Source organism: Drosophila suzukii, chromosome 3 (assembly GCF_043229965.1).
Source record: "Drosophila suzukii chromosome 3, CBGP_Dsuzu_IsoJpt1.0, whole genome shotgun sequence".
Classification (NCBI taxonomy): Eukaryota; Metazoa; Arthropoda; class Insecta; order Diptera; family Drosophilidae; genus Drosophila; species Drosophila suzukii.
The window spans coordinates 67962543-67987051 of record NC_092082.1 but is presented as its reverse complement, the minus strand read 5'-3'; the positions used below and the strand labels follow the sequence as shown (position 1 = coordinate 67987051).

The following is a 24509-nucleotide window of genomic DNA, read 5'->3' as shown; positions in this document are numbered from 1 at the left end:
AGTGTAAACGCAACTATAACTTTGAAATCTGAAAATACTTATGGCGATTTCTTAAAAAAGATACGGGTTCTCTGGCTTAACTAACGATTGAATATTATAGTTATTTAAAGATTTCAAGCTATATCTTAACCAATGATTAAAATTGAATATCCTTTAATTTAGGTTTACTTGCTAAGAATGCGTAATAGGCGTTATTAATGCAAATTTAAATCTTTGTAGCTTGGGAATGTGATCCGATCAATTGACTAAACTTAAGCAAGAGAAAATAAGAAAATATCAATGTATATCATGTAGTACTTACTCTGGTGGACTTCCTCTTAAATTAAACGATTTAAAAACTACTTCGACACGCTGTCCAGGTCCTGCTAGGAAGGTGTAGAGGCATTGGCGCGAGTGATTGCGATGGTTGTGCAGCAGCGGGGCCGAGAAGCTGCCATTCTGGGGTCCACCGATCCGCGACACGAATGTCTGATCACACTCTGTGGAGAGGGACGAAAGAAAGAGGGGGAGAGAGCGGCACAGGGGTTTTCCCAGTGATAAGTTTTAAGTCTTTACTTCAAGGATATCGGTTAGACATAGACACACACAGCAATACAAAACACATACAAAGAACGTAGCATCGGAACAAGAGCTGTTAACAAGGCATCTCAATGTGTGGGTGTGTATGGCTTTGTGTCACAGAGAAAAATATCGTTGAATTTGGCTCTTGACTATTACAACTCAAAATATCACGTTAGTCCTTAAGACACATACAAATGTTTCAAAAAAATTGTAAGCTAATTTTTTATTACTTTAATATTTAGGTGCTGAAGGAAAATTTTTCTTATAAATTGTATGTTAACAATAAAATACAAACATATGACTTTTTATATTGGTACCTGGAGATATTATTGGAAATTCTGACGAACTATGAATAATATTTAACTTGAACTATGGCATTAAAGTCAATTAGTTAAACACCCAAGATAAGCTAGTTCAAATGATTAGATTGCATTTATCTTTGTTATGCTATTAGATCAATCTAATACTTTGGTGGTTAAAAAAAAAAATTGATAACATTTGACTTTTTACATTGGTTATTCAAGAAAACCTCATTAACGGCAGTAATAACCTAAGATAAGATTAGATTAGGTATTTATATTTGACGTACCATTAGATCAAACGGATATTTTGGTCATATATTAAAGTGTGCGAATTTGTAAATCACTATGGAACTTAAGATTCCTTCTCTGCGGGTGTTTTGTCTTCGTTTGATGTATGTGTGTACAACTAGGAAGCGTTTTGAGTTGGTCAACTAGGGCAACTGGAACTACGGGTGGACACTAGAACGCAACTTTAAACTACGGGCGCGCACTACAGGCACTCGCACACCAAAAAACAAACACACACACACGCGCAGCCCAAGGCGCACACATCGAGGGGGGGGTTTTGATTTAGAGTGGGTGTGTGTGGGTGGTGGGGTAGAGAGAGAGAGAGAGTGAAAGAGTGAGATGGCGCCACCTACTTGGCGATTTCGTGGGTCGCGACGACACCTCCAAATAGGCCACCACCGGCTGCATCCAAGGCTCTCCGTCGGCGCCGTTCGACTTTAAATGAGCACCGCCTGCACGGTGGGTGGTGGTGGGTGGCGGGTGGTGTGGGAGTGTTTTTGGGGGGCGGTTCGAAAACGGGGGGTAGACAAATACACAGCGTTAATGATTTCGATTTGCTTGGCATGGGTGCGATATGAATCCTGTTCTAGTTCAGTCACAACTTGACACCCAACATGGAAATGCGCTTCTCGACTTTATGACAAGCCGTCCGTCTGTCTGTCCATTTGTTTATTTGCTCGCACGCTTTGAAATATATAGATATCCATCTATCTATCTATCATGTAGCCCACACGATAACAGAACCCACTGATAGTGCAGCTGGCAAAAGGAAATTCATGCACCCACGTGCTGGCAGCCATGGCGTATACGCAACGTAAAGTAAGAGTGCCTGTTCGCGTGTGCCAAAGCCAGCGGAAATTATTAAGAGCTTTCCAAAACACACACCCACCCGGCTGCATTGTTCAAGGTGATTTGAGCATCTGCCACTTCCATTAACTTTCAAAGCCCCGTAAGCCTTTTACCAGACTCCTCCCAGTAATAAAGGACCATTCTGCTACACTTTTAATTAACTTACTATAATTTGATTAAGTTAGAAGCAGAAGAGTATCTAAAACAGTCTGGTTATTTGGTTTTATGAACAATATCCAAAGATTCTTGCTTTAACATTGTAAACTTTCAATTTCTGGAATTCTATTACAATCAAAAGGAACAAAAGCTTGAAGGTAAAAAGTTGAAAATAAAACTTTTGGAACTTTAACTCAAGTTTCATGCAAGAAGAGAAGCAAAGCCTTTTTGGTTTATTCTATCTAGCAATACAATTTAATCGGATTTGTGTATTAGAAATTGCATTATCCTACAATGAAGATATGGCCTTCTCATACACCGCATTAAGATTGATTCTAGTTTCTCATAACTGACAACTTTGAATTACCCTGAAATGCCTGCCGCTTCGCTTACACATTAACCGACGCCTTGTGGGCTTCCATTGTAATTAAATTCGCTTTGGAGCATAATAATAAATGAGTCGGCCGAGATGTGTTTGATGTTCGGGTAGAAGGTCGGTTTGGGCCATGCTTTGAGTTGGCTTTTGTGGGCTGCGCAGTTGAAGCTGTGGTCTACAGTTGCCGAAACTAACGGTTTGGCGTAGGGTTTGGGTTGAAATCAAATTCAGAAAACTATTGCGATAAATTCCAGCGCCTAGTTTAACTGACTAAACGGTTTGCCTATTGATTTTGCGATTTTAGCACCGAAAATTCCATGTCAACATCGTGTTGGCCAAAGCCCCGACTAAGCCGTTTACATAATTTCCACTTAATTATTCACGCAACCAAATAGAATCCCTTTAGGCAAGCGATCTGGGCGATAATCCCCTGGTTACTGGGTTTGGGTATTTAAAATTAATTTTCGAAAGCCCACACACTGGCACACACACACAGGAGCGACATTTTATCTGAAATGCAGTTTACTAAACAGCAAATAAATGGCGCGCACGAGCAAAAAGTTTGCTCATTAAAATGGGAGCGGATTTGTGCGGCACACACACACCCAGCTCACGTCCTCGCACACAAGCACACGTTGCGTACATTGCAACAAGACTGACTACAAAAAGAAAACATAAAATAATCCTATGGAGAAGTTCCAGGACAATGAAATACCCTGTTTCCACTTTAATTGCATACCTCTAGGCGATGCAGCTTTTTTAAACTTTTTATTTCTATTCCATATGTTATATTTTTTGGGTACTGCCACTCTATGGAATTCTGGACATCGAACCAATGTCTGACTAGCTTACGGTTTTTGTCTTTTTTTAACAATTTAAACAAGGTTTTATCTAAAGAGACTGGCATTAATAATCAACTTTTGGCTTCTGCAGCTCTACGGATTTCTAAATCTCAAAGGTTGCTTTCCCCCCTTTTCAATACGCATAAAATACTTTTTTACTTATTACTTTACTATATTATTATAGTATTGTCTTTATCATCGCTTTCTTGAATCCATTCCTGGATCTAAGCTCAAAATGTTGCGAAAAAAAATAATTTTTTTAAAATTTTTTTGAACCTTCTTTATGAGATTGGATTATCTTTATCAACGATGTTTTTCGCTCTTTCGAATATAATATATAAACCCTTGTAATCCACGTTTACCGGGTATAAAAACTAGAGGCGTGGCCGTGACGGTGGGCGTAACAATGTCAACCGCAGCGCAAAACGATGGAAACGGAAGCTGTCCCTCTTTCTCCCCTTTTCCCACACTCATCCCATTCCCCTAGAATTCGCCCAACGCCCACTTTTCGCACCGCAATGACAATGCGCAGTAAAGTGTCAATAAATTTTATGCAGACGCCATTTGCATTGCCATAAATATTTTTGTTGTGCTCGGCAATGCTTTGCACTTTTGCTCTGGCACTTGTTTTCTTGCCATCAGGACCCCCCTTCTCCTATACCGCCCCGCCGTCCCTGTCATTATGTTAATTTACACCTTTTGTTGGTTGCGCCTGTGTTTCAATGCCATCGCAGGGCGAACAAAGCCTGCACAATGCTGCAGCTTTTAATTGCGTGCCGTAAAAACTAACTGAAGCAATGAAAAGCTGCTAAATGGCAGCAATTCCATTGGGCAAACAAGTTGTCTGCTAAATATATTTACCGTTTTGCGAACAGGTGTAATTGGGGGAGGCAAGCGAAAGACCTCAGCCTTGCGGCTTGGCGCAAATAGCACCCCAAGGATGCGTGTCACTAAATGCTCCCGGACCGAAACTGAAACCGACACCGAAACCGAGGCGCACAGTGATGTCGATGACGAGAACGTTTCCCAGGAGGCACGTAATACCACTAATAAACCAGAAGACACCCACTCTCACACAAATTCCGCCAGGCGACAATCGGAGTGTAAGGGAATTTCCTTGGGTTCCCGAGAATTTAATAATCCTGAACGGAATGATCGCACCACTGAACTATTTGAACACTGGGGGAAATTCTAGGGTGGTTGATAGAATACTATTAAGAAACAGGGTATAAAATATATACCTAACTAATTTTTATTTTTGGAAATATTTCATTTCCCAGCTTAGTTTATCTTTCAATTGTACTCTTCAAATTTTCACTTGAGCATCCAATCTAAGAAAATCTTAAGCCCCTATAGGTTAACTTTTCCAACTGAGTTTGGCGAAACTTTGCCAACTTTCATTCAGTGATGGGAAAACTATCTAGTAACTTAAGTCATACATTGAAGATGCTTTTCAAATTCAGACTTCCGTTATTGGGTGATTCCATTGCGACAATTTTGTCGCCCTTCTGAACCTATATAATCTTTAGTGGCTCTGTCTGCCTACTGGGGGGAAAACCCCTCCTGTCACCTGATCCCACCTCCTGCTGCTGTCTGCCTGGGTTTCCTGCTCAAGTACACACTTCTTGAAAATTTAATGGCTGCCACTGCTGTTGGCACTTTCACCGCCACCCGCAGTGCCCTTAGCCCCCTCTCCTGCCCCTCCTTAACCCAAAAACCAGACATCTCCATTCCCGTTTTTCCCACACCCAACCCCCCGTGGAATCCCCTCTGACACCTTTCGTGGAGGAGCTCATGTTACAGACAATTTGCGTTAAATTTACAAGTAACGTCGTTCGCCAAATACCAAGCCCAAAACCAGAGAGACGGCACTGCGCCTTATGTTGTTTTATTGGTGCCTGGCATGCCGTTCTGATACAGCCACTGCCTCGGGTCCACTGAGAGAAAATACTGCCGAAAGCTTAGCGAATGACAGGTGGGAGTGTTTAATGTTTTATTAGCCTGCGCTGATTTGACAGTTTCTATTTTTGACAAGGTTCATTTCCTATTTTCCTTGTCATGATATAGCATTTGCCACTTTTACTTGTCAAAAACAACGTAATAAGAGAGAACATAGTAATGCCTAACTTTAAGGAAATTTAACGTGGTTCTCTAACAAGGATTAAATAAATGCTAACTAATCCAATGATTTAAACATAAATAATATATATTTTAATAAAAAAAGTATCAGAAGCAATATATTTAAGCTATAGACCAAAAATAACAGTTGGCACGGTTAATATTAGTTTGTTTTGTTCTGAAGAATTCGCGATCTCTTTATATACCTTACGTTCATAAGTATAATCATCCATTATTTTTTTATGTTTTTAATTATTATTTATTGACAGTTATACCAAAAGCCTTCCGGTAACAGTTAATTTCTGACTTTTATTTTTGAACAGAAAATACTTTAACAGGTGATTAATACCGATTCAAAAAGGTTGTTAAAGGGAATGTTGTAATTGTTGCGGTCCCTGATTTTAACTAAATTGAGAGTTATCTTACACTCTGAATTAAAGGAAACCTCACGTTCCCTCAGTGGATTTTAGCTGGCTGCCATAACCACAGAACCAGATGGGGAAATGGCAACAACACCGACAACAGTAACAGCAATTAAAGTGGATTTTCATGAAAATGAGTTTTCCTAATAGTTTATTCCAGGCCGAAAAATAAAATCATGGCGATAAAACGCGTTGATTAAGACGAAGGCAGGTGAGAGGCGATGGCCAGGACGATGATGATGGGTTTCTATGACCATGGATAGGGATCTTAGGCACAGCTGCCTGCTAAGTCTTGGTGCTAGATTTTGGTTTTGGTTCTGGTTTTGGGGCTCTAGCGTTGGCATAATTATGCATATTATGTTGCAGGGTCTTAAGTGCATATTTGTGGGGCTATTAGGTAAATTGAGTCTAATTTATTGCCAATTAGTAGGGTGATTAAATTCAAGTGATTATCTTGCAGCTTATTAATGACTTTGGCGAGTGGGTTAAATTCATAATTAATATCACGCATACGCCCCATTGGTCACCGAGAAACCCCAGGCCAAAGTTATTCCCAACTTTTGGACAACTTTGTAATGGATATGAAATCTCTTTTTTGGGTAGCACTCCAGCTTTTTGACCTAAACTCTTTTGCATTTATTTATGCACTTTGCCGAGGCCCCTGAACTCGATAACTGCAATTGAGGCTCGCTTCAACTTTGAACTTTTGACTACGTCGAACCAAGAACTTTTATATCGATAAGTGGCAAATAATAAAATTGCCTGTGGCAGCTACTCACGCTTCTGATTGACTCTTGCGAACGTACCTGTAACGAAACAGAGAAGAAAGAGTCAATATGAATTAAGTGTTCTTATGAATCCAAAAAAGCTGCAGAAGAAAAAATTATTGAAATGATATGTATTAACCATGAGGTATTTTTTCTTCACGGTAATTATCATTTCCCAATAATTAAGAAAAAATGTAAAATTCATCGGATTTTATATTACCTTGAAAGAAATATCTGTGCACCACCGATTAAATAGTGTAAAGTTGCATCTATCATATACAATTTATTTATTTATTATCATTTCCAGATCATTAAAAATCATTAATATGTATTAAATTTCATGAAAAAAGTATTTATACCCGTTACTCGTAGAGTAAAAGGGTATACTAGATTCGTCGGAAAGTATGTAACAGGCAGAAGGAAGCGTTTCCGACCCCATAAAGTATATATATTCTTGATCAGGATCACTAGCCGAGTCGATCTAGCCATGTCCGTCTGTCCGTCTGTCCGTCTGTCCGTCTGTCCGTCTGTCCGTCTGTCCGTCTGTCCGTCTGTCCGTCTGTCCGTCTGTCCGTATGAACGCTGAGATCTCGGAAACTATGAGAGTTACAATACTGGGATTAGGCACGCAGATTCCTGAGATTCCTGCGCAGCGCAAGTTTGTTTCAGTAGAGTGCCACGCCCACTCTAACGCCCACAAACCGCCCAAAACTGTGGCTCCTACAGTTTTGATGCTAGAATAAAAATTTTAACTGAAATGTAATGTTCTCATCAATACCTATCGATTGACCTAAAAAAAAGTTTGCCACGCCCACTTTAACGCCCACAAACCGCGAAAACCTGTGACGCCCACAATTTTTATGCTAGATAAAAAATTTTAACTGAAATGTATTCGTCTCGTCATTACCTATCGATTGACTCAAAAAAAAGTTTGCCACGCCCACTTTAACGCCCACAAACCGCAAAAACCTGTGACGCCCACAATTTTCATGCTAGATAAAAAATTGTAACTGAAATGTATTGGTCTCGTCGATACCTATCGATTGATCCAAAAAAAAATTTGCCACGCCCACTCTAACGCCCATAACGCTTAAATCTGTATACCGCCGGTAGGTGGCGCATTTTAATCTCGCTTTGCTGCTTGCATATCTCCATTTAGCTGAGTAACGGGTATCTGATAGTCGAGGTACTCGACTATAGCGTTCTTCCTTGTTTTAGTCTGTAATTTCTTGGAAGATATATCTTTGCAAACCCGATTAAATTTCGAAGTGTAAAGGTGCTGCATGAATCTCACATCCTTTCAGGGGTTAATAAGGGGTGGCAATTAAATGACCCGAGCAGAATGAGCAAATTGACATAATGGAAATGCAAGCGGCAGTCAAAGAGATTGAGGGGGCGGATAAGAACACCGACAGCCGTTCGAGCATCCTTGAGTGTCCTGGCGGCCCAGGCGATTCCAAAGATACAATGCAATATCACCAGCAGCCAGTCCTGTGGCCATGGCACGGAAAAGAAAGGAATGAAAAAAAAGGAGAAGGGATGGGTTGGCCAAAGGACTCAATTCAATAAGCGCCATATTATGCCGTCTAGTCGGGTTTCTGCTGAAGCACCTCGTGTTGCATGCCGCTAATCAATCATGGCGTGGCATCCTCGGTTGGAGCAGCCAACCAACTAGTCTTCCAGCAGCTGCCTTCAATGGGCAATTATTGATTGATGCCAAGTGCACAACGCTGGGGGTGTTCGGGATGGGTCTTTGCAGCATGGTTGTGCCTCTGAAGTGGCCTGCACTGTGCCGTAACCCTGATCTAGTGCCCTTTTTCTGCAGCATCTGCTGTCAATGTTAAGATTTTAGACATTGAAATTATTCCTTTGCGGCACTACGAAGCTTAAAGTTTTAATTTGTTGTTTGTGTGTGCCAAGTTTCGTGTCGGTTTGCAGCACTGGCACTTCATTGGCTTCTCCTTTCCTGTGTGGTCTTGGTGTTTTTGCGGCACTGGACCTTATTATTTTTTGCCAAAGTTTTCCCAGGTCTTTTGCAGGCAGGACATTACTTTTTACTCAAAAGAAATAAATACATTTTATAGTATTTTCCATAATTGCTAGTCAATGTTGTTAGCCCCCGCCCCCGAGAAGTATGCTAAAGAAAATTATTTTTCACAGATTTCCCCCGAAAACGTGTCCTGCATACTTAAGGCCACAGAAACCAAACAAATTTATTTAAATGAGTCAGGAAAATTAAGTGGAAATGCGTGTGCCAGAGGAGGCAGTATGTGTGTGTCTGTGTGGGAAATGAGGAAAATACGCGAGATGTAGATAAGTCGACAGAGGGGAAAAATTTTAATGCCGCTCCAGCAAACCTTAGACAAATAAAACTATAAATATAAACGGTGCCGGGGGAGGGGAGGGAAATGTATTTACATAAGTGCCCTGTGACTGGCGCACGTGTTTGATATTTCCTTTAGTTTTATGTCAGACAATGTCAAACCCACCCACACATCCGCCCGTTGATAATTCAATAAACTAAACAAGATTCTGTGGGAGATTTATGGGTGTGTTGAACCCGAATCAGGACCCGAAACCGACTTTCGGGAGTTGAAACTGCTTGGGGCTGTTTATAAATCTTCATTTCAGCACAAAGACACACACACAGAAGCTCTGCCATCTTAGTCGCTTATTAAAATAACATTTTAGAGTGGGGGAACTGGGCGCGGCTGGTTCATAAATTGCCAACACTTATGCTCAATAAATGGCCATAAATCTGAGCCCGACTCACTGGCGGCACTAGAATGCGTAGCTAAACGGCCAAAAAGAATAACGAAAACATCATGAACAGGAGCTGCAAGAAGTAGCTACATCTGGAATATGCCACAGATGAAAAATATGCCCATTGTGTGTTTGTGTGCCAAATCTCTGTTTGCTGTCGAATCATTTTCCACGCTTGTAATTTGGTTTTAAAAACCTTAACATTTGTTACACGCTGGCAACGGTTTGGTGTGTGTTCCTAACGTGCCGACATTAAATTGATGGCCTAGTCAGCTTGAGGGCTGGCTAAATTGATTAATTGACAGTTGACTCAGCGCCGTTTTTCCAGTCCACTTTTCGGCCATGACTTGTGCGAAAATCCTCCCCCGAAGAACAAGTCAGCCAATTGGTTTTGCTACATTTCACAAAACTGCATTAAATTTCGAGTCATTAGGCAGCAGTTTATTTCCCTGCCTCCCGTTTAGACCCTCGTTCTTGGACAGGACCTTCCTTCTTCCCTAATATTGCCAACATTAGCTGGACATCTTCTATCTGAGCTTTACACATCGCTGGCTGCCGACTGCAATTCTTGGAGCTATCTGGCTGCCATTGTGAGGCGTTCATCATGCAAATGTAGGCGAATAAAAAGATAGTTTTACTTATCGAAAAAGGAAATGGTTCTAGGAAAAAAAAACATAAAAATTGCATTTTGATATGGCTTTCTATAAATTTTGATCTTCTAGAACGAATTTTGATATTTTAAGCAGCGTTAAAGATTTTTCTTTCAATGAAACAAGAAAATCTGATTTTCTTTTTACCTTTCAAGATGAATTTAATGTGCTATCTGTTATTTTGATATTTTAAGATTTTGTTTACCACTTTTTTTTCAAATAGAGAATACAAATTGCATTTTAACATGGATATCACCATATATTAATCATTCTTAACGGGCTTAACATCATAATTTTATTGCCTAGATATTTTCAAATGTTGTTTTTCATGTATCTTTTAAATAATTTTTTTTTTTAGTATTGAATTTAAATCAAATTTATTTTTTTTTAGTTATCTCACTTTAAAATTTATTCCTTGTGTAGTTGTCCTACTTAAATATGTTGTCGTTTAGTTGCCTCTGTTTTGCCACTTCTTGTGTGATTCAGTTGGGCTTTCGATTTCGACTTTCTAATTGAGCAATTTCCTTCGGATAATTGCTTTTGCGCACTGTCGGATTTGGATTTGAATTCAGACTTGGGTTCAGATTCCGATTGAGATTCGCTCCCGCGCCCACCGAGCCCCGCCCACAAATGCCAGCCCATGCAATTGGGCAATTAATTTGTGTTAGCAGCAATGGCAATTCATAAACAAACAAATTGAAATTGGAAGGAGCGCGACATTTGCATAATGCTGACTAAGTGAGGGGCCAGATAGAGAGTGTTTCGAGGAGCGGATGCAGATCAAGTGTCCTCAAATACACTCGCACACACCCATGGATCTGTTGATATGCAAACGCAGACATAAAACGTGACATTTGCCGTCAGCTTCAATTTGGCCAAGGCATTGAATGGCCATAAAGTGTGTGTATGTGCTGCCATTCCTGGCAAAAAGGTAGCAGAAATTCAAAATGAAACGTAATTTGCATATGGAAAAGGGGGTGGCAGAGGGGGTTACTAAGGGGGAGACAGGGGCGGAGGAGGCGTGTTCAAGCTGCTCGGGGGCGGCTTTTTATGCACACCCAGACACACGAGAATCAAGTGGGTAAAGTCGGATGAAGCCAAAAGGTAAAGGTGGAACTTGCCCTAATCTGCATAATAATAAACCACACAAACGCAAAACATGAAAACGCACATAAATTGCCACCACCACCCCCATCTGTACACCCAAGTTTCCCCATTTTTGCCATATTTAATGCTGTGTAAATTGAATTTCCATCACTTTATGATTACTTGATGCGGACTGAGGTGGAAATATTCATCAAGTTGACTTTTTGTTTGGCATCCTGGAGTTTCCTACGCTTTATTTGCCCAAGCCCCTGGGCAGGGATCCCAACTATAGTATAGACTGCAGTTGCCCAAGAAACTGGGCATATCAATTTTAATCAAATTGACAGCCTCCTCCGCAGCAATGAAACTTTATTGCCCACCCTCGCAGAAGCAGATAGGTGACTATAAACCTCAAGTGGTCCTTGGGTATTCAAATTAAATCTGCTGAGAACTCTTTGGCTGTGGAAAATTCCGCAAAAAGTCATTCTTTATTTCATCAATATGTTAATGCTCGGCTTACCTTTCTCCCATTTTTCTGACACTGGCCATTGTTGTTGATGTTTATATTTAATTAATATATTAATTTATGCGCAGCGCGTTGATCATTTGTTGAATATTGTGTTTGCAGAGTCTGGCATTTGCATTGATTAAAATTGAATTGAGTTGAATGGAGTGGAAGGATTTTTTTTAATATCGTTTACAGCGCACGTACGTTTTGCGTTGAATTGATTTAATTGGGTTTTATGGGGCTTTCAAGTATAATTTTCCATTTGATTTTAAGTGAGTAAGTTCCATAGTTGATAACAGCTTATGTTGTATAAACGAGATTTGGCTACTTCTAGGTACACGTACACGTAAAACTTATCCAAAAGTTTTTTTGTTTGATATATAAAATGCATATCTCCGCTATATAATTCATATCTCCCGTTTATAATTAGGTATATCTATCCACCAGTTCCGGCTGAATCCCATTCGCTGTGCAATTAACAAGTGCAATTGCTGGCATCATTCCCACTTGATATGATCTTACGGTATAATAAACAATTGAGCTCTCCAGTTACAATCCCTATTGTCCTGATCCTTCTATTTCCGCATCCTTAACTTTTTTCAGGGATTTCCGCTCTTCAATTTTGACTTCGCTGGACTTTTAATGTAAACTTATTCCACTTTCGTGTGTGTATGCATGTATATACGTTGTATTCAACATCAATAAAACATCAATAAAAATCGGTTTGTTAACAACACTTTTATAAAAAAGAACGCAACGTTACGACGGTTGGGTTACACATATATATCCATATATAAGTACGTAAGTCTGTCTAGATATCTATATATTTGTTGTATTCATAGATTGTGTGTCTATATAATATATACATTTATATTAACAACACTTAACACACGCACACAGAGAAATGCTAAATGAAGATGTGTGTTCCACAGGACGCGGAATGTTCAAAAGATGTAGAGTAGCTCCTTTTGTGTTGGGTTGATTTCTCGATTGATTTTTGCTTCACAAATTCTAAAAATTTCACATCACAGCCAATGGATACTGACGATGGGACGCATTTCCTCCACTCCTGAACCCTCCGATTCCTCTGCTAATTTTCTGCCGGTTGGAAATGATGCTGATTTTGATTCTGGTTCTGATGATTTTGCAGATGCTGATGAGGTGGCAACGATTTTTTGCTGGCGGCCCCAGCAAACTAACAATTTTGGGGGGGCCTCTGTTATCCATCTGGGAAGTTGCCAGGTCCCAGCTGGAGCATGTCTCATTTGGGCTCCTCGATGGTCTGGCCAACGACTATGATGATCACGATGAAGACGGCCAGCAGAACGAGGATGCAGCAGATGGCCACGGCCACCATGGCGCTGTTACTCATGCGGGGACTGTTTTCTCCCTTAGTGGCTCACTTTCGGATTGGAATCGATGCCGCTCTCTATCTATTTTTTTTTTTTTATTTGGGAGAGAATGAAACGAAGTGGGAATTTGCATATTGGCAGTGAGTGCGATTGAGATTGCCTGGCTGGGCACAGTTGAGATTATCGGTCGATCCACTGGGCCATCACTTGTCATAAATCCCCCGACTCCTCCGACTGGCACTGACAAATGCCAAAACCACCTATAGCCACCCACCACCCACAGATACAAATTGCCTGCCATAAATTGCGAGGGCTGCCTATCAGACGCTCGACTGTGCATGAAATGCCCGACAGCCTGTGGACAGCCCAAAACTTGTCGCCTCCAGTGCGTATGTGTGATGTGGCACATGATACCCCCTCTTATTTCACCCACGCACTTCATCAAGAGTGTCCCTGTCCCAGTCGATTGGGAATTTGCCCAAAAATCACAACCCATAAGGGCGAGGCCTTTGTCTGCCACTGACACATGATTAATGCTGTCCGGCCGGAGAGTGGGTCCTTGCACTTCCCATCAGCTGAATGCAATTTCAAGTGTCTATTATCCTGTCTAATAGCTGCTGAGCTTCACTGTGCTGCTCTTCTCCCGCCGTCCTGACAATAATTGCCAGTGCATTATGAGTCCTGACAAGGCAGCCGGGCACACGACACGTATACTTAATTACCGCTGCAGTGTGAGGGTCCAAGAGGGGGTGTTAAATTCAATTACGTCGAAACAGAACTTGACAAGCCATCCATTCGATTCATTGAAAAGTGAAAATAAAACATAAAAATAATATCGAATTGATTGGGTGAAGTTTTTGTCTGCGGTTGATGAATATTAAATGCTCTTTTGAAAAAGAAAATCTTCATTAGAACCGAAATCATCATAGATTAGTTTCCAAAACTATCTCAATATACAAATTAAAGATGATTATTTATTTAATCAGTTATCAATTTAATATTAAATTATAAATTATCTAACTTTAGTATTTTTCTGGGTTTGTTTAAATAAAAGAGAAATATATTAGGGTACACTTTAGCAGCTTGCAAATAAAATTTTCCCCCTTATTTAACTTTTATTTTGACAGACCTGTTGTGATTTTTATACCGTTTGTTATCCCAACTGACCGATTTTTATGGATTTTTTTTAGTTTGTAGATAGAGGTAAACATATTACTATTTTTGACGTTTAAAAATAAAAATCTAAAAAGTTTTGTAAAACAAAATTCTGAAATCTGTTACTTCCGATCCCTGAGCGTTCGAGCAAATCGAAATATCGAACCCCGTTAAAAGAGTATGAAAGCATCAAATAAGTGTTCACTTGTTCGCCGTCATCTTTTTTGCCAAAGTGAAAATGGCTAAAACCATTGAAACGGCGCTGACATGGCTGGCCAAAACAGGAACCAGACGGCCAACAACCACTTTTGATAAGTTTTTTGCAGGGCCAAATGGAAGGTGAACGGAATCGAGTATAAAAACTAATGCAGACCCAAATGGCCACAGCTGCTGTCAGTCGTTATCAATGGCAACACGAATTGAATTCACAGGGCCAAAGGGACAACGAATTCAGAGAGCTTAAGGGCAAAGGGAAATGGCTTAAACTAGCACTTTGGGGTCCGCTTTCTGTAAAACAGCCTTTTAATTAAGCCGCTCACGCAAATAATTTGCCCTTCTTGGCCATCAAAAGCAGGTCCTGTCAATGTTTGTGGCACTTTCCATTTTTCCATTTGATTTCGTCGCACTTAGTGGCTTCCCCGCTGAGCGAATTCTTTTACAAAAGGCTTGGCTATTTACATATTTATTTTTTACTTATTTGGGCCCATTTGTCTTTTGGCCGGGAGTGCGTTTAAAAAAGCTCTAAGTAAGCCTGGAACTAACTGGCTCTTGGCCGTTTTCGTGACTCAATTGCTCTTTGTGGCTGTCCCTTTGAATTGGTCAATTAATATTAATGAAATGCCCGCCTTTCTCACCCCCAAAAAACCCGCATAAATTATGCTTTCCTGTCTGCCTTTTTTTTCCACATACACGCTTATGCACAAGGTACCTGTAATTTGACCCAAAAAAAACTTGGCCAGTTATCAAAAACTTAAAATTGCCTACAGGCGAATTATGTTGTAATAAGTCAATTTATCAGTTTATTTTTGGCTTACACATGTAAGCCGCGGGCACATCAATCAAATTATGTTTGCCAAGCGGCAGGCATAAAATTAAATGAAATGCAGCCGCCACCCGGCCAACGTGTCGTATGCGCAACGTGGCCCAGTACTTGGCTCAATTGCCTGCGCTTGTGTTTTATGGCCGACGATAAAAGGCCCGAATGATATATATTTTGTATTTGTTTATTGTCAGCTTTTTGCCCAAATATTCCTGAATATTCGTGGGCGCCGGAGTCTCTTGAAAAGATTTACAACACATTGCACTGACACATATTGTGTTTTGTTTTGGGCCATCCGTCTGGCTTCTTTGTCTATGAGTCTTAATTAAATTAGCGCCAGAAGGCGACGAGCCACAAACACAGATAAACGGCGGAGGCCAAGATGACAGCCCAGTATCCTGGCCCTCATATCAGCCAAGAAAACAAAGGAAATGCCGAGGAAAGGCGCTTGTCACTGCCACACAAATGTGAAATAAAATAAATTTTTGCAATTTCGTAAGTTTTATGCGCACATTTGCAAAATTTGTTTATGCTGGCAAAGGGAAAGCCCGAGCAGAGGGTGAGAGGTCATAGAACAAATGGGCCATGACGTGGCTGGTGAAAGGGGTGGTGGGGGTGGTGGGTGAAAGCACCCCCTGGAGTGCGTAGGCATCGCCCATCGCCCAGCGTCTACTGCCAGTGACGTTGCCAACATTTCTGCGTGCTCTCGTGTGCGCTGGCACATAAATTCAATTTGTTTCGCCAGCGAATCGTTGAAGGGTTAACGTTAGGCCCACAAAAATTATGGAAAATTGCACGGGTCAAGAGGGAGGAAAACGTTTATGAAATTGCATGCAGAATTAAAGCCGAGCGAATCCCTTATCCTTTGTCAAGTTCAACTGCACGGCGCGACCTTGGCAAAAGCGACCGACTCAAGGAGTCCTCGCCGTGCGATTGTGCGACTGTCTTTGTGGCCCAGTATGTGCCACGAGTGTGTTCTCAGTGTATTTGTGTGGGCCAGGACAATAGCCGCATAAATTCTCGAGCAGTGCTTTAAGGCTGTCGCCGTGTGGCTGGGCTGTCTTGCGATGTCAGAAGTCAAAAGTGCATTAAAATAATTGCACTTGTTTGGGCGTCACTTGGCAACTGCCAGCCAACTGCTCTGATTTATAAGCGCGAACCTCCGACCATTTCGAAGCGGATAAAATATGTTGTTTTATAGCCTACACAAATATTATCCTGACACCTATTAATCGTTGCTTTTATTTATAATACCAACATTCGAAAAAAAACAATCAAAAATGGCTCTTTACATGTTCGGTTTTAATAAATTAAATTGAAATTATTTTTATTGTCTCATCAATCATGTTTTTTAGTGAAGGTATATTTCACTTTTCAATTTATTTTTAAAGCCATTAATTGTCATTTTATGAGCGAGCTATTTATATCAAAGGGATTGCAATGGTGGGATGTTCTCTAGAAACAATTCAACCTTTAAAAGTCAATTTTAATCACAGCAGTCAAATAATAATGGATGTGTTTTTCCTAGAAATGTATCTTGTTATACATGACTATATTTTTAGTAAAAGTATCTTTTATCTTTTTAGTATAACTTGAATTTCGTTTTAATGCAACCTCAAAAAACAGTAAATATGTCAAAGACATTGATATTGGCTTACAATTGGATTAGGCCGTCTTCTAATGCACAAAATGGTATACAATCGAAATAAAAAATCAAGGACTTATTGTCTCTATTTGTATAAGTTATACGATCCTAAGGTTTCTCCCGGTGTCCGTGTGAGGCTCACGTTTCCGCCTTCAACTGCACTTAAACTTGATTTCTGTGTATCCTTTGTCTTAGTTCCTTGGACAAGCGTCTGGGCCTCATTGTGTTACCATGAATGGTGGATTTGTACTAGCATGCAGGCGTGTATGTGAGCCTGAGTGTGTGTGTGTGAGCCAGTAAGAGTGTGGGTGTAACCTCGACACAGTACCCAGTGGGTGTGGCCTTCTTTTGGCCCGCTTCCTGACCCAGCTTGTTGCATGTTCCACGTTGGCTTTTATGGGGAGATTTTTAAAGCTTACACAAAGATGCTCGACTCCCGTTTGTCTCGTTTTATATACATTCACGTCTCACAAAGGAGATATTTTAATATGCCAGGGAACGTGCGACAAAGATTAATGAAATTCCCGCCTTAAACCCTCATCTTTTTCACTAAGTGAATTCATTTCCCATAGATGTAGATAGGAAAACAATGCAAATTTGTAGGCAAAATATTACATTGAAAACGAAATATTTCGCGCTAAGCAACCTGAAATTAAGATACCCGGAAATATTTCAAAATTCAAATTGGGTAATCAGCCATAAGGCCTGTTTTGGCAATGCCATTAGAAATTAGGAATTCGCGAATATCGCTGACTCGGCCCATTTGAATTGGCTTCCTGTTGGGGTTTATTTTCCTCTGGCAGCCTCTGTTTATTTATAATTCGATTGGAAATGTGTTTGGCCAAAGAAGTTCATTTTGATGGCGCCACCTCATCGCATTTTATGACCATTTGCGGTTTGTTTATCTTTCTGTTTTCTCTGTGTTTAGCTTAATTACCGTGGCATTTCATTCATATTTAATGTATCGGAAAGTTCTGCCAACCCGCAAAGAAACTCAATCGAATCGCTCTTTGAGTGCTCGGTTAATGATTTTTATTGAAATCGGCATAGTTTTCGCTTGGCCCACCCACGGCCCATAAATTCATAATGCAGGGGGGAAACTTTAGCTGGCTATTTGGCCCATCCAGATTGATTAGAAGATTGATGGACCGGCTGGAGCTAAGTGAGAATGACTTCAACTTTGCGAACTACTCCCGTAATTGATTGGCTTAGCTGGTTTCTATCAGTTTTCCTTAGCTTTTGGCGGGGTGGGAGACCAGCTAAAAGGTTTGCGAATATTGTTTATTGCATAAGTTATGACCTGCTAATAAAGTCTTAAAGCCCGCAGACCCTGTGTGAATTTAATTCCCGAGGTGGGACATCAAAAGACGGTCCCTTTTTAATCAGCAAACTCATTAGCATCGTCCGCTAACTAAATACAAATTAAAGAAACAGCATCCACAGCTGGCGAAGCCCCACTTTTCCCTCGCTTTTCCGACTGCTCCTGCTGGCTGCTAAAAAGTTTTCACTCGGCGGCCCCAGCCGTCAAGTTGATGTAATGAAAAAGTTGCAGCATTTTTCTAACAATATTTTCCCAGCTCATATCACATGACGTGGACACGCGGCTGCTGCAGAAAGCCTTCAAAACAACAAGCACTCGGCACAGGGCGCTAATTAGTTTCGGAATAAAAAAGGGGTTTTCAAAATACGTGGCTCATACGCACCGTTGGCCCGCAGCCATGGGGTATTATTATTATAATTTTCGCTGGAAAATAGTAAAAACCGGAAACGGAACAAACAGAGAAAGCAAAGAAATCCTTTTTTGGATTGCTAAAACAAACAGAAATAAATAAACACTTTCAGTGGAAAACGACCACGCCCATCGCCCACTTTTCACATAGTTTTCCTCGGAAGCAGCGGGCGGGAAAATCGTTGGCAAAAAACGAAGTCCCAACAAAGGAGCAAAGGAAAACCGTGTGAGCTGCGATTTAGCAGCCTGGAAGAGAAGCCAGTGCAGCTCATTATAAAATAGCCAAAGTAAAAACCCCATTTCCGATTTAAGGGGGGCGGGGCATCAAAGGTGCCGACTCCGGTCCCGAAATTCACTTTGAGATCCCCACAGAAATTTTAACGATGCATATAAAAACCCGGCGACGGCAAATGAATAAATAATTTATGCGTGAGGGTCCTAAACACTCGAGTGGCTGGCTACATTATTTGCAAAGTAACTCGGAACTCTTTTTTCTCCAACATTTTCCACACGTAGCACATTTTATCTCTCTATTACCTGGCGGCAGTGGCTTGATTTAGTGGCAATGTCTCGGCTGGAAAAAGGGGTTGAGTTTTCCGCTGGATTTTCCCATGTAGACCCCGTCGGGTTATGTTTGCTTATCACCTGGTTGGCTACTCAAACAGAGTGAAAAACGATTGCGACTCTCTGTTTGCACATTTGGCACGTTTCAATTTCGCAGCGATTGCCGAACTGCATGCAAATTGCAAGCTTAAATCTTCTTTTTTTTGGAAAAAGTGCTTAATCTCCTTGGGAATGGCAATACAAGTTGGACTTCACGCAATTTGGATTAGTGATAAACTGTCTTATCACAACGAATTTTTATCACCTTTTAAAATAATCTTTGTCAAATATACACAATGCTCCGTGTTTTTAAATAAGATACAAATGTTGTTAAGCCTATTACAAATTAGTTCTCGGATTGAATAACTATTTTACATTTATAGAAAGTATACCTGGCTATTTTGCAACTCGCTTATAGTGAAACGTGAACAGAAATAAGTCATTGAAATTAAATGTTCATTAAGATAAGTTAAAGAAATACTACAAGGGTATATTCGGATGGAAAAACTATTATAATTAAATTCAAAATAAAACGTGCACAGAATTTCAAACTGTGAATAGATATTTGTAATTTCAAAATGAACAAGGAAGAACGCTATAGTCGAGTACCTCGACTATCAGATACCCGTTACTCAGCTAAATGGAGATATGCAAGCAGCAAAGCGAGATTAAAATGCGCCACCTACCGGCGGTATACAGATTTAAGCGTTATGGGCGTTAGAGTGGGCGTGGCAAATTTTTTTTTGGATCAATCGATAGGTATCGACGAGACCAATACATTTCAGTTACAATTTTTTATCTAGCATGAAAATTGTGGGCGTCACAGGTTTTTGCGGTTTGTGGGCGTTAAAGTGGGCGTGGCAAACTTTTTTTTGAGTCAATCGATAGGTAATGACGAGACGAATACATTTCAGTTAAAATTTTTTATCTAGCATAAAAATTGTGGGCGTCACAGGTTTTCGCGGTTTGTGGGCGTTAAAGTGGGCGTGGCAAACTTTTTTTTAGGTCAATCGATAGGTATTGATGAGAACATTACATTTCAGTTAAAATTTTTATTCTAGCATCAAAACTGTAGGAGCCACAGTTTTGGGCGGTTTGTGGGCGTTAGAGTGGGCGTGGCACTCTACTGAAACAAACTTGCGCTGCGCAGGAATCTCAGGAATCTGCGTGCCTAATCCCAGTATTGTAACTCTCATAGTTTCCGAGATCTCAGCGTTCATACGGACAGACGGACAGACGGACAGACGGACAGACGGACAGACGGACAGACGGACAGACGGACAGACGGACAGACGGACAGACGGACATGGCTAGATCGACTCGGCTAGTGATCCTGATCAAGAATATATATACTTTATGGGGTCGGAAACGCTTCCTTCTGCCTGTTACATACTTTCCGACGAATCTAGTATACCCTTTTACTCTACGAGTAACGGGTATAAAAATATTGGTTATTTTAAAAAAAAGAGTTAACCTAAAAATTGAACTTGCGAGTGCTTTTTAAGGAACTGTAGCTTTAATTGTAGTTCAAAAATTGAATTTTTTTTAGTAAATACAAAAATTACCAGAGAAAAAAAGACCATGAAAGTGAAAAAAACAAGAACTATTTCATTTAACTAAACATGGGCATTATTTCACTGAGCGTTATTTCATTGGGCGTTGTATCAATGTCGTTGTGAATGCATCTAACATCAATTTTCAGCTTACAGTCTTTCAGATTAAAAATGATACCAAATTAAAAGATGAGCAATGGGTTTAGCCTTTTTCCAAATCAAAGTTGTCACTTGTCAATGGCAGGCGTTTCAAGAACGGAAATTGGAAAGTTCGCCAGACACTGACTCCAATTAAGCAGCTGGCGAAGAGGTGAGATCCCGGACAAGTTGTCATAACTGCCGTGGACACGTTTCTATCGTCATCTCCGCTTTTTCTCCCCCTTTTCCGGATTTATCCAATGTGTGGGATTTTATTGCTGCATTGCAAACAATACGAGGGCCACCCCGTTGTAAATCCCTCAACAATTGCCTGCCTCCAATTTCGTTTTGTAACCTTTCGTTGGCCAGAATGCTGTCCTGTGTAAGGACGTTCCAAGGAAAGCACTCAGGGTTAACGATTAGGAATATACCTACTGATATATGTATCTTTTGTGCATGTGAACCAATAACGCATTTGTAAGGTTGCTTTTGAATTAGGAGTTCACTGAAACGTGAGTTCATCTAACGCACATTCACCCAATGCAAATAATATCCTCTGGTATGAAATGAGAATAATTGTATGATTGGCTGTTATTGACGATCCCTAAGAAACTGAGTCAGTAAAAAAGATTGACATTTATAAACTCTAAAAGGTATATGTATCATTAAATAGAAAAAGCCACTTTGCTGCCTACCCCTGTTACTTAAGTTTTAGCTTTAAGCAAGCAAATAAATACAAATATTTAAGAACTAAATAGTTTACAGATTACAGATAATATAGGATAATATAGGATACATTATTAGTTCTTTAAATGTATAGTTTTAAATTTGGAAGAGATTTTGTTAGTTCACAGAGAGACGCTTACAAGTACATTGTTCTTGATTTGAGGACATTCGTTCTTAAAAACCGTGTAAGTACATTTGGGTATTAATTATCTCAATATCAAAGCGAAATGGTGAGAAGAGAAAAGTTGAAGTTTAGTTGTTGAGATATACAATGTAAATACCATCTTGATTTAAGCACAATAAAAACATATTCATCTTCAAAAATTTCAATTTATTTTTAATAGCATTCTGAACTTGAATTAGGGCGTTAGAATTCCCTGGGTGCTGTTTTACTTCTGGCAGCTGTCCCTTGTACGGATCTGACCTACCCCTTGTCCCCCCAATCGATCACCATAAATACCACACTCCACATTATCTTAAAGACCCAAATATCTCAATTGTGCACCACAGCCAAGGCAATTTCAAAAGAATATGTAAATCAAGTTCCATTTGAATATTTACGTCTCGCAGCCGAGGGCTTTCTCAATTGATTTGTAATTCACTTTTGTGTTGAACAATTCTGCGTTAAGCTCTCCGTTCGGCAGGCAGCTTCTTATCGCCGGGATTTATTATATATCTTTTTGACACCGAAACGGAATGGTTAAGCAAATACAAGTATGCAAAGTAAAGCGATAAGACGGAGTACAGAGGACCATAAGCCGAAGGTCCGAAGCGGGAAAAGTGCGCGCGTTGCTGGGAAAACTGTTCGAGGGTCCTGTCGCACGATGCGATTGATGACGCGATGTTGAAAGGCTGGTGGAAAGCTGTAAGCTGATTCTGGCGCTGGTTGAATTGGCTGAAAAGCGAGCTGCGTGTATGCCGCACGGCCGACAGAAATCGACTGAACACATTCGGCAGCTGCCGCGGCATTTAAAAGGCAGCGAGAGAAAAGCGGAAAAGTCGGAAAAGCGAGAGAGAGAGAGAGCAGCCTGCGATGACTTCAAGTGAAAGCTCACCACCATTTGAATCTTGAGGCGGTACGCCAATACTACACAAATGAAATAAATCAAATTGAATTTATGATTTCGTTCTTGTGCACTTCTTTTCTGCCTTTTCCACCAGATTTTCCTCCATGATTTTTCCTCGAGCTGCTCCTTGAAGTTGTTTGCCCCGGGATTTCATTTCGTCGATTCTGTTTGTTCGAGTGGCCGACGAGCACTTTAATCGCCCATCCAAAGCCGCCACTCGAGACAGCTGGCAGGTGGCAGATTTCAGGTGGCAACCAAAGCCGACAGGTGAGCATCTTGCTTGAGTTCGGCTTCCGCTCATTATGCTGGCCCCTTTGTGAGGATAATTGCCGCCTTTCCAAGGCTTCAATTTAAATTGCCAGCAAACTCTCGGCGCGCTTAATTTTCGATTTCATTTAATTTGGCGAAAATCTCATTAGGCTGGGCAAAAAAAAAGGGAAGACGTTGCCCAAGATAAATGGGTGTCGAATCACAGATACATTGACCTGTGCCTGGGGCACTGGCGTCTTGGACTTTCCCTGCTCCTTTTCCCCCATTTCCCGCCATTATTGCTGGCCAAGTCAGCGATTTATTTGGGCCAAACAAAGGCTAAGGATAACCCAGCAAACATTCGCTGGCCAACTGATAAGCGTAGTACTTACGCAAAATGATAACATCGGAAAACCCACAGCGCAGTCGCGAGCTTTTCCGAGCGGAAAATCCAGAGAGAGTTAGGGGAAAAGCCAGAGAGCACTGATAAGAAGGCAGACTTCTGCTGCCTGCATCTGCGGCTTCAATTGTCTTTAATCGCTGCTCGAATGTCGATGATGATGGAGGCAAGTGTCCTGGGGATGGGGCGGAAAATTGGGGGGCTGCTGGGGGACCTTTAACGAATTGTCATTGATTTCCTTTGAAATGGCACCGCTTTGTTTGCCTTCGCTTCTGCCACATTAGGCAGCTGAGCGGGGCGCTTGCCCCCTCGGAGTTTTCTGGTTATCGCGCAATGATCACAAATTGAATTTGCCCAGCCGCCAGCTTGTCTTAAATAATTATGAGCGCGTTTAATTAATAAGTTTGCAGTCAGAGTTTCCCCTGGAAAAGGGTCTGCTGTTATTGTTTTTTGTTCTTGGCAAGCAATTAAGACCGACCCGCGCATTGTTTTCTAGGCCTCAGCCTCGCTTGACCCCAACTTTGTTATAATTTTGCCTTTGTGCGTGCTCTGAAAAATGAGCAGCCCGAATGTAAAAAATAAAAATGTCACACAAAGAGTTTGAAAAAATAAAAAAGCATAAAATTGAAAGAGGAAAACTGGGATCCGAAGGGCGGGGGATTGCTTCCTTCCTGCCGGCGACGCTCACTTTCGTCGGTCATTAAATTTTTTCCATTGCCTTTGGCAGTCAATACATATTTGGCTGCGTACATAAATAATGAGCTCAGTTGTTGTTTGGCCAGATTTGCAAATGTTCTTCGACAGTTTCGATTATTTATTTAGCAACCCAAAACGGCTACAGTGAACTCTCTGGTTAAAACTTTGCTAGTGGTCACTCGAGACTTGGCAATTAGAACCAAGGAAAACTGTTTTGTTTTAAAATAGTTCAGCATGGAAATTGAGAAGGAAAAACTTTCACAAAAGTTGAGGTTCATACTGCACTTATAGAATTTTTTGCGGTTTAATTGTAACTTTGTTAAACTAGTTAAAAGTTTAAGTTTTTAAAATAAAATGAAATAATATAAATATAAATAAAAAAGAAAAATACTATATTTTAAAATTTTTTGCTTGGTTTTTAGTTCAATTTAAAACAGATACACAGATATTAAACAAATCCCTGGGCAGA

The 24509-nt window shown here is 40.6% G+C and overlaps 3 protein-coding genes across 9 annotated transcripts in view; 1 reads left to right on the top strand and 2 right to left on the bottom strand.

Annotated features, from left to right (window-relative positions):
- LOC108020128 (uncharacterized) overlaps positions 1-24509 on the top strand; it is a 78160-nt gene that overhangs the window by 877 nt on the left and 52774 nt on the right. The gene's annotated exons all lie outside the window — the stretch shown is intronic.
- Positions 1-24509, bottom strand: part of LOC108020111 (cubilin) — a 55276-nt gene that overhangs the window by 9952 nt on the left and 20815 nt on the right. For 6 of the 7 annotated variants that reach the window (XR_010654563.2, XR_010654564.2, XR_010654565.2 and 3 more), the window contains exons 5-6: positions 1505-1603; positions 302-479 (exon numbers count right to left, since the gene is read on the bottom strand). Coding sequence is in view for 4 of the 7 variants with exons in the window: in XM_065867202.2 (XP_065723274.2) it covers positions 302-479; positions 1505-1603 (277 nt within the window). In the remaining 3 variants the exon portion in view is untranslated. The remainder of the gene's footprint in view (positions 1-301; positions 480-1504; positions 1604-24509) is intronic. The other variant, XM_036816673.3, reaches the window with a different exon arrangement.
- Positions 340-22578, bottom strand: LOC118877552 (uncharacterized). The gene is made up of 3 exons (XM_036816674.3): positions 22190-22578; positions 11701-13121; positions 340-479 (listed from the first exon to the last, which is right to left on the bottom strand). Exon 2 carries the CDS (start codon positions 13058-13060, stop codon positions 12950-12952), a length of 111 nt encoding a protein of 36 aa, XP_036672569.1. The 5' UTR covers positions 13061-13121; positions 22190-22578; the 3' UTR covers positions 340-479; positions 11701-12949.

What these genes read in the sequence shown, in the direction of transcription:
- LOC118877552 (XM_036816674.3), bottom strand. Translation starts at nt 13,060, where the DNA reads ATGAGTAACAGCGCCATGGTGGCCGTGGCCATCTGCTGCATCCTCGTT.